Here is an 11,008-nt window from a genome sequence, read left to right as displayed (position 1 = left end):
GCTTTTTTTTCTGTAGGATAAATAAAGACACATAACACTACTTCTCAGTAATCGTGGCATCAGTTCATGTTACTGTTGTTTTCCTTTTCATTCATTGACAGACTATATTTGACAATTATTGCTCATTCACAACACTGTGCAGGGCGATGTCGGTATTTGCCATGAAGATGTGTATGTGTATGAGGTGGAAAGGAAGGGTTGGGCACTACATCTGTACTCATGTTCGTTCGTTCGTTCTGTTGCTAAACGTCTATCCACATTTGTGATTTTAGACGAAAATCCGTCATCTCCCCCACCCCACCCATGCCTTAAATCATCACTACTTTCCCTGTTCCTCTCTCCTCAATTAGCATAAAAAAAAGAATATAAACGAAATAAAACAAAGTAACTAGTCAACCAGCTGACTTACAACAAAGAGCTAACTGGGCTCCAAATTAAACTCTGAACTATGTCATACACATGTTGATTATTATTTAAGACAGTTCTAATGGAAGCAGATGGAACTGCAGATTTTGTAAATGACATACGTAAATATGGTTTTAACTGTTCACATTTATATATGATATGCACCCATGTGTCTGCACCAGGATGTAGTAATTATCTAAACAGTGTATTTGCACACACGTACGATTACGCACATACCTGCACTCACACGTGTGTCTCCTCTTTCTGAGAGAGAGAGAGAGAGAGAGAGAGAGAGAGAGAGAGAGAGAGAGAGAGATGCCATTCGGTTTTTTTTTTTTTTTTTTTTTTGCCATGTTATCACCGACAGTGTGTTAATGTTGATAGGTTTTCATTTATTGATAAAACAAAACCACACCGCTGGAATTCCTGAAATTTCCAGAGTGAGTCATGTGCAAGAGGACCTTCACAAGTTATCAACCAGTTTTATATCAGGTCTTTAACATTTTCATTTGCTTACTGCCTTTGAAAACACTTGGACACTATTCTGCACCACTTCAGAATCTTGACAGTTTCGTGAACAGATAGATGAATAGATAAATGAATAGATAAGCAGACAAACAAATAAATAGCGAAACAAAACAAAAAGTAAAAAAATAAATGGATAAATAAATAATAGATAATAAATAAATGCGAGCTACATGTATTTATACATACACAAATGAATGAAGAAATTCTGACCGACGTCTTGTGCAAACTCCAATGGTATCGTCTACACCTCTTTAATTTAAAAAAAAGAATATAATAGATGACTGAATAGATACGCAAATGAATAAACAAAAACCATGAGAAAATCATGACAAATGTCAAATAGGTCATATGAGTTATACTGGTTTCATCTACTTTCCAGTAAACAAACTAACTGACAACAATGTAAATGAATAGATAGATAAATAAATGAATAACAAATAAATAAACAAATAAATAAATACATTGATAAACAAACAACTAGCTAACTTAATAACTAACTAGTGAACTAACTGACTAACAAAACCAGCAAATAAACATATTTTCCACTAACACTAAATTATGGTTTGTTAAGAAAGAAGTTTTTCCTGCCGCATTTTCCAGACTGATTAATTATCGTTTTTCTCCTTTAATAGTGTTATTGAACATAAGAAAAAAAAAGATCCCATCTTCTTCTGAAACAGTAATGGCTACATGGGGAATTCCCGAAAGGTAACCAGGTCATGTGGCCTAATTTGACGTGGGGGCTCTTGTTGAATTGGAGGATGCTGTTGAGTTGGGGGCAGCTGTCGAGTTGATGCCTGTTGAGTTGGGGGCTTCTGTTGAGTTGATGGCTGTTGAGTTGGGGGCTTCTGTTGAGTTGATGGCTGTTGAGTTGGGGGCTTCTGTTGAGTTGATGGCTGCTGAGGATGGTGTCGTGGTCGGGGATGGCGTGGTCGTTCCGTAGTGCGGTCGCCACTGGTCCCAGTCCAAGAACGCTTTCCGCCCTTTGCGAATCGGTTTGCAGTCCACATACGGGTTGCTGTACACACAAACACACACACACACGTTATGCACGTGCACTTGTGTGTGTTGTTCAATGTGGGACGAAGAACAAAACGAAACAGTTTCTTACATCGCACAGGATTCTTTGCATGTACTGTGTTGTGTTGACGTAATTTTGCCTGATTAAAGGTATGTTCAAACCAACAGACCCTTAATTATACCAGCAAAAGGGGTTAATGCACTGCCTTTCTTTTCCTAGTGCCTGGCTACTTTTTCTCTATGTTTGTCCACCTGCGTGCGTGCGTGCGTGCGTGCGTGCGTGCGTGCGTGCGTGCGTGCGTGCGTGCGTGCGTGCGCGCGCGCGCGCGCGTAGGTCTATTTATCCATGCACCAGTCTGTCTGTATATCCCTTTATTAATTTACCCATGCATGAATTTTTCATTTAACGTCTTTTCACCATTGTGATATCAGAAGAGAGGCATCAACGACGAGACAAAAATCAATAAGGATAATAAATCAAAGTGGTATTCGAAATAACACGCAACAAAACTGTCAACAGTTTGAGGAATGTATGCATAATCTCATAAAAATGCCAGTGTCCTTATTGTTAATGATATCCTTTAATACGGCGGAATTACAGAAATCTAGCTTGGAATGTTTTCTGCTACCAGTCTATCTATTATATCTCAGTGTATACCTAGGTGGGTGCTTTCTTTCTTCCTTCCTTTCTAAACGGTTTTTTTGTTTTGTTGTTTTTTGCAGCGACACTCAGAGGGAGTTTTGACATACCAATATTGTTATAGCTGCTGCGGAAAGAGAAGTTTTCATTTCGAACAGCACCCACAGAATTCCGTCATGGGTAAGGGAAAAAAAGAAAAAAGAAAGCCTGGGACATTGTCTTTCTTGGGACTGCACGTCCCAGTTCAGCCCCTTTGTTGACGCTTGTCCGCTTAAAATATGGTATGTACCATGGCACGCATGTTTGCTCGCGTGCTCTCTCACCCAATACATACGCACTTAAACACACACACACACACACACACAGAGCAAAACCTGTACGCCGAAGCCGTATGAGAATATATGTGTGGACACTGTTTGGTTGGATTTATGGCACAGGAATATGGGGTCCTTTAAAAAAAAAAAAAAAAAAAAAAAAATATATATATATATATAATTTACTTTTGCACAAACCCATGCATTACAGTCATTTAAAATGCTAAAGTGTGTCGAGAGGCAGTAACGGACTATGGATTATGGCTCCCAAAAGGATGAGAACGGGTTTGAAAATAAACAAAAACAAACTGACTTTTTTTTTCATAATCCCACGTATCATGACTGATTTACATTATGACGTGTCGAACGGGAAAAACGGACAGTGAATCCGAGTGTAAAAGGCATCAAATAACTAACACCAAAATAAACAATAACAAAGTGATTTTTCCCCTCACAACCTCAGCCGTCATGAGCGAGTTGTACCATGGTGATGTGGCGAACAGCGATGACAGACAGTGGATCGGGGCCTTTACTCACGTGGACGAGGGCGACTCGAAGGTTCGTTCCTGTAGTTTGTCGAACATGTCGTCGAAGAAACACATCACTTTGGTCAGGTTGACTTTACGTAGGGAGGCCAGCTGACCTGCAAGGTGACACGACTGATTACGGAATGTTTCATTCAGACTTTGGCATATGACTCTAACCGAAAGGGGAAATCACACACAAATCACAGGATCAGTGTTTCAATGATACAATGTCTAATACTTACTCTTAATTGGATTATTGTAATGAAAAATTCATGCCGATTCTATAATCTAAGTTATAACCGTACGCACTCGTTTTAAGACATTGTAAATGTGTAATGTAGACAGAATAAACAAGAGAGGGAAGGTCTTCAAGACTCGCGTGATACCCACTTTATCGACCATGGCTGTCATGAAATAGTAAACAAAACCCCAGCTTCTTGTCCAAATACTAAAGGCACCAGCGTCTGTATTCTGACCAGACATAATCATACCAATCAGCTGACTACCTGTGTGGCTGTGCATGGTGGACTCGGGATTAGCGGCGTGGAGGTAATGCCACTGAAACGACGGGGAAGACGGGAAAGCAGCTTAAACAACAACAACAAAAACCATCCACAAACAAACAAACGAAAATCCAAAACCAAATATCACTCGGGGGGAAAGCTACCCACCACACGCCCTGGAACTCTCAAAGAAAAGAAAGTGTCCCTGCTCAGAACGTCAGTGCTTACTTGTGTACTTCTGTCGTTTCACTTTCTTTGACAAACTGATGCAGGAAAGTCTTATGTTTGATTTCGAGTTATGCAGACTGTCTTCGTTATGTACCCGGAATAATAATAATGATGATAATAACAACAACAAGAACAACGACAACAACAACAATAATAATAATAATAATAATAATAATAATGGATATTTGTTGAGCGCTTTCCTCACTTAAAGAGAGCTCAAAGCGCTTTACAATAAACATTAAACACACACACACACACACACACACACACACACACACACACACACACACACACGTGCGTGCGCGCGCAATAACTCACAAAAGAAAGAAGAAGAAAAATAATGATTTGGCGCACAATGATATAAAACAGATTCAGAGACAACGCGTATTACTTTACATAATCACACACACACACACACACACACACACAACGAAAGAGAGAGAGAGTTTGCATGGCTTATAACTGAAAAGGTATGGAAGGTCTATGGATGGGCGTTTTCAAAAAGATATTTTCAGGCCAGTTTTACAAAAAATGAAATGAGGGAGACTGGCGAAGATCGTGAGGTAAACTGTTCCATACAGATGGAGCTGAATAAGAAAAGGAAAGAATCACCGAAGGATCCGGTATTAACACGGGGAGCAAGCAGCAGCCGTGAATGGGAAGATGATCTGAGCTGTAGTGGGGGTGTGTAGGTTTGAATCAATTCTCTCAGTTACTGAGGAGCAGCACTCAAAATGGAGTTGAAGGTGAGAATTGCAACTTTGTACTGAATGTGGGCAGAAATTGGTAACCAGTGAAGAGAGCGCAGAAGATGAGTGATATTGTCAGTCTTTTTGGTTCTGAAGATTAATCTTGCTGCTGCGTTTTGAACTTTCTGGAGTTTTTGTATTGAATATCTAGGATAAGCAATGAGGAGTGTTACGGAGTGCCACACTCTGATTTCCTCGTGCAGGGGAGTTCAAGTGCTTCTGTTTGTTTGTACGTGTTTTTTGTCCTGGTCAGTGAGCATTTTTTCTGTACTGGTCAGTGAGTATATTTTTCTCTGCCCGGTTTAACTGGCCAGCGACACAGTCTGTCACAGAGGCTTGGAAGAAGAGGACTCGCTGTTGGTGCTCCGTGGTTCTGGCTGCAGGTAATTACATATTTTTCATAAGAGTTTAAAGATATAGTTAGTCTTTTCGTGTAAGCATGTTTTTTTAGGTATGGTATTGTAAATGTAGTTAATATTTGTTGTGCATATTTTGGATGGAACTATGCTTTGCGATATATTGTGTAAACTTGGCTACACCGCAAATTGACCAAAGGATAGTATGTTCTCTGTACGTTAGCATGAAAAGCAAAAGTAGTATAGAATTGTGCTATCTTTCTATTTCTAAATGTTGAGAATCGTGGCCATGTTTTTCATAATAACCTGGGAATTATTGTTAAATATTCCGTTCCCCTTGTTAGTCCCGACGCGTGGATAATGAATAAATGTTTTCCTATTTTTGTGTCATGTAAGCCTTAATGAGAAATTGATATTTGATAATTGGATAGTCTGGATAGTCTAAAATAATTATTTGAACTAATGTAAGTAGTGGCATGAATGGGAAAGGATGAATTAGGTGAAAGGGGAATGTGGAAATTATATAGAGCATATATCTTACGGGTCTTATACACCGTCCCAGAGTTCCGGGGCAGACGTAGAGACAGCCCAGTCCGAGGAGACGGGATCGACCCACCGTCGGAGGAGACGTGGTAGCGGCCCAGTCCGGGGAGACTGGAGCGGGACAGACCTGGGTGTGATCTGGTGAGGCTGGTGCAGCCTCGAGACATGTCTTGAAGACTAAGACACGTCCGAAGAACTACGTAATTTGTGTGTGCAGCACAAGAGGTGATATGTGTGTTTGACTGTTAGTTCGTGGACCCACAAAACATTGAAGAACAAAAGTCAACATTCCCAGACTCAATTGCTTGTTAAGCAGAACAAATTGGGAATCTTTTTTTGTTAAATTATATAGGCTCAGGGGCAATACCTTGTCTGTTTTGTTTACGGAAGAGTGCGGGAGAATGAGACTGAACTCGCATATGAATGTTTATTGCCTCCCTTTAGTCTAGTCTGTCTTCCACTCTCTTGCGTAACAAGGAGCGAGTTACAGTAATCTAGTCTGGACAAGACAAGAGAGCATACCAGAGTTTGTGTTGCTTGAGTTGTAAGGAGATGTCGGATGGAACTGATCTTTCGAATTTGAAAGTATGCAGCCTTGCAGAGATTGTTTACGTGTTTCTTCATTGTGAGGTTTGAATCAAACGTCACACCCTGATTTTTCACTGAAGATACAAAGTCTACATCTGAATCTCCAATTTTAAAAGACGAAGGCAATGAGTTGTTTATAGGCAGTCTGCTTGAAGAAATGATAATAGCTTCAGTTTTACAATCATTTAACTGTAGTTTGTTTTGATTCATCCATGCCTTAACGTCAGCAATACACCGTTGAAGTGCCCCAGTGGACGAGTCAAGATCGGAAAAAGTCGTTTCTTTGTGGAGCTGGTTATCGTCAGCAAAGGCATGGTGATTCACGGAATGGTTTTTGACAAAATCGAGATGTGTCCTAGCACAAATCCTTGCGGAACGCCATATATAGGTTTTGATGGGAAAAACTGATGGCCGTTTACCGTGACTGTTTGTGTTCTGTTTCTTAGGTAGGATTGGAACCATGACAGTGCGGAGCCAGAGATGCCAAAGGAGTATGTTTTGAATCAGAGAATTTAAACCAACTTTCCGTTAGGGTTGCGAACCCCTACCCTTCCCCGCCACTGAGTGGACAGAGAAAAGTTTCAGTTTCATTTTCTCAAGGAGGCGTCATTCCGTTCGGACAAATCCATATCCGCTACACCACATCTGCCAGGCAGGTGCCTGACAGCAGCATAACCAACGCGTTGGTCGGGCCTTGAGTGCATGCCTATATATTCGTGTACCTATCAGAGTGGATTTCCTCTACATAATTTTGCCAGAGGACAACACTTTCGTTGCCATGGGTTCTTTTTCGGTGCGCCAAGTGCGTGCTGCACATGAAACCTGGGTTTATCGTCCCATCCGAAAAAAGACCTAGACGTTCAGTTTGATTTTCCAGTCAAACTTGGGAGAAAGGGCGACAGCCGGATTCGAACCCAGACCCTCACGGACACTGTATTGGCAGATAAGCATCTTAATCATTCGGTCACCTTCGGTAACCCAATCACACGACCGGTACAAATGGACAATGTTGCTGATGCCTTCAGCACTGAAGCGCCCCCTTGACCAAACCAGTGACAATGACTGTCATCCCCCGACGCCCCCGCCCCCAACCCCTCCCCCCAAACACCCACCCCCCCAACCCCTCCCCCCAAACACCCACACCCCCAACCCCTCCCCCCAAACACCCACACCCCCTACGGACTTGTATAAACAGAAATCCAGTTAATCAGTGCGCGCCCCGCGCACCACTCACCGTCGGTGAAACCCTCAGGCATAAGCTCGGTTTCAAAGAAGTGGCGGTCCCCGAACTTGAGGGCGTGGAACTGCACGGCCATGATGCAGGCGAAGGTGGGGCCCACCCGTCCTTCGTCCACTGCCGGCTCCAGCAGCCCTCCACTGAACAGGTCAATGTCGTCCACGTGGCTGGCACGTGCACACAGAAAAAGGAACGAAACACAGTGCTGTTAGTGTGTGTGTGTGTGTGTGTGTGTGTGTGTGTGTGTTCGTTCTCTAGTTTAGCGTCTTTCCACAATCGGTGATATTAGACTCTGTGTGTGTGTGTGTGTGTGTGTGTGTGTGTGTGTGTGTGTGTACGCGGTTTGGCTGGCTTGTTTTTGTATTTTTCACGCTGGGTGGTTGTGTTGGCTTTTTGTTGTTAATAATATTAATAATGACATTCATTATAATAAAAATGATGACAATAAAAATGATAATGATAACACGAAGAAAAAGAAGCAGAAGAAGAAGAATGATAATCACAATTAATTAATGTATTTATATAGCGCTAAATCTCGTCGGGAGACAAATCAAAGCGCTTTCACGTCTAACTTGCACACGAAGGCACAGCAATGCAACAAACAGGGGATGAAAAACATGTAATTTCTAAATACATGTAGATCGAAGGCTAAACAAATATAAATAGACGGTCGGATAAAAGTCACACGGTTCTTTTTCCTTCTTTACTACTTTTTTTTCTTTTTTACGGGAGTCTTTATGGTGGACACACACACATACACACACACACACACACACACACACACACACACACGTACACAACTCCCACCCCCATTCACCCACACACTTTGTGTTTGTTTTTCTTCTCCTCCTTTGTATATGAAAACCCTGACCACGATTCGCCAACACTCAGAGAAAAAACAAAAACCAGACACCAGTGACTCACTCGTACAACATCCGCAGCTGCTGACCAATCTCCTTGCCGAACCAACCGAAGGACTTGACTGGCTGCAGACCGCACAGTTCCCGGTACTTGTTGTAAGGGGCCAGCCCGTGGTCGCGGCCTCGCTGGATGTTAATGGCCACCAGGTCCATTCCTTTGCTCGGGGCGCCGTCAACCTGGTCACTAGGCTCGAACAGGTGTCCTGCAAACGTAACTCCCGCGGTTTCAGGTTTCTCAACGAGGCGCTCACTGCGATAGGACAAATTCATGTGCAGGTACACACCGAGCAGTATCTACTAGGCGAATGTCTGACCAGAACCCATAATCTTACGTGCTGGTCAGTCTTGAGCGCACTCTAATAAGTGTGTGTGTGTGTGTGTGTGTGTGTGTGTGTGTGTGTGTGTGCGTGTGTGTGTGCGTGTGTGTGTGTGTCTGCGCGCACGCAAGCTTAAAGCCTGACCGAATGACACGGGAAACGAATGATGAGCGTCTAAAGGCAGCTTGTCAGTCGACCCTGTCCAGGCAGGCAGCCTGTTGTGCAGATGACTCCATGTTTGTAATGCGCTTTGAGCTTGGTTTTTGATCCATGGAAGGTGCCTGTCTGTTACCTTGTGTCTTCCTGTCACCCCCTGTGTGTCTACCTGTCAGACTATGTGCCTATCTGTCACCCCCTGTGTGTCTACCTGTCACCTCTGTGTGTCTACCTGTCACACCCTGTGTGCCTGTCACCTCTGTGTGCCTACCTGTCACCTCTGTGTGTCTACCTGTCATCCCCTGTGTGTCTACCTGTCACCCCCTGTGTGTCTACCTGTCACCCCCTGTGTGTCTACCTGTCATCCCCTGTGTGTCTACCTGTCACCCCCTGTGTGTCTACCTGTCACCCCCTGTGTGTCTACCTGTCATCCTCTGTGTGCCTACCTGTCACCTCTGTGTGTCTACCTGTCACCCCCTGTGTGTCTACCTGTCACCCCCTGTGTGTCTACCTGTCACCTCTGTGTGTCTACCTGTCACCCCCTGTGTGTCTACCTGTCACCCCCTGTGTGTCTACCTGTCACCCCCTGTGTGTCTGCCTGTCACCCCCTGTGTGTCTGCCTGTCACATTGTGTCTACCTGTCATCCCCCGTGTGTCTGCCTGTCACCCCCTGTGTGCCTACCTGTCACCCCCTGTGTGTCTACCTGTCATCCCCTGTGTGTCTGCCTGTCACCCCCTGTGTGTCTACCTGTCACCCCCTGTGTGTCTACCTGTCACCCCCTGTGTGCCTACCTGTCACCCCCTGTGTGTCTGCCTGTCACCTCTGTGTGTCTACCTGTCATCCCCTGTGTGTCTACCTGTCACCCCCTGTGTGTCTGCCTGTCACCTCTGTGTGCCTACCTGTCACCTCTGTGTGTCTACCTGTCACACCCTGTGTGTCTACCTGTCACCCCCTGTGTGTCTACCTGTCATCCCCTGTGTGTCTACCTGTCACCCCCTGTGTGTCTGCCTGTCACCTCTGTGTGCCTACCTGTCACCTCTGTGTGTCTACCTGTCACACCCTGTGTATCTACCTGTCACCCCCTGTGTGTCTACCTGTCATCCCCTGTGTGTCTACCTGTCACCCCCTGTGTGTCTACCTGTCACACCCTGTGTGCCTGTCACCTCTGTGTGCCTACCTGTCACCTCTGTGTGTCTACCTGTCACCCCCTGTGTATCTACCTGTCACCCCCTGTGTGTCTACCTGTCATCCCCTGTGTGTCTACCTGTCACCCCCTGTGTGTCTACCTGTCACCTCTGTGTGCCTACCTGTCACCTCTGTGTGCCTACCTGTCACCCCCTGTGTGTCTACCTGTCACCCCCTGTGTGTCTACCTGTCATCCCCTGTGTGTCTACCTGTCACACCCTGTGTGCCTATCTGTCACCTCTGTGTACCTATGTGTGCCTATCTGTCATCTCTGTGTACCTACCTGTCACCTCTGAGTGCCTACTTGTCTACCTATCACACCCTGTGTGTCTACCTGTCACCCCCTACCTGTCAGCCCCTGTGTTCCATCCTGTCACATCTGTGTGCCTATCTGTCACACCCTACCTGTCACCCCCTGTGTTCCATCCTGTCACATCTGTGTGCCTATCTGTCACACCCTACCTGTCACCCCCTGTGTGCCTACCTGTCACCTCTGTGTGTCTATCTGTCACCCCCTGTGTGTCTATCTGTCACCCCCTGTGTGTCTACCTGTCACCCCCAGTGTGCCTACCTGTCACATTGTGTCTACCTGTCATCCCCCGTGTGTCTACCTGTCACCCCCAGTGTGCCTACCTGTCACATTGTGTCTACCTGTCATCCCCCGTGTGTCTACCTGTCACCCCCTGTGTGCCTACCTGTCACATTGTGTCTACCTGTCATCCCCCGTGTGTCTACCTGTCACCCCCTGTGTGCCTACCTGTCACATTGTGTCTACCTGTCATCTCCCGTGT

The 11,008-nt window shown here is 44.8% G+C and overlaps 1 protein-coding gene across 1 annotated transcript in view; it reads right to left on the bottom strand.

Annotated features, from left to right (window-relative positions):
• Window positions 1-782: 782 nt before the first annotated feature.
• The window catches only part of LOC143299902 (chorion peroxidase-like), a 35,244-nt gene continuing 25,018 nt past the window's right edge, over window positions 783-11,008 (bottom strand). Inside the window, exons 12-15 of the mRNA XM_076613404.1 lie at window positions 8,563-8,761; window positions 7,636-7,805; window positions 3,445-3,550; window positions 783-1,951 (exon numbers count right to left, since the gene is read on the bottom strand). Coding sequence (XP_076469519.1) covers window positions 1,660-1,951; window positions 3,445-3,550; window positions 7,636-7,805; window positions 8,563-8,761 — 767 coding nt within the window. The 3' untranslated portion in view covers window positions 783-1,659. The remainder of the gene's footprint in view (window positions 1,952-3,444; window positions 3,551-7,635; window positions 7,806-8,562; window positions 8,762-11,008) is intronic.

The sequence above is a fragment of the Babylonia areolata genome, chromosome 25, assembly GCF_041734735.1.
Source record: "Babylonia areolata isolate BAREFJ2019XMU chromosome 25, ASM4173473v1, whole genome shotgun sequence".
NCBI lineage: Eukaryota > Metazoa > Mollusca > Gastropoda > Neogastropoda > Buccinidae > Babylonia > Babylonia areolata.
The sequence above is the reverse complement of the archived record's forward strand: the minus strand, read 5'-3'. Positions and strand labels throughout refer to the sequence as shown.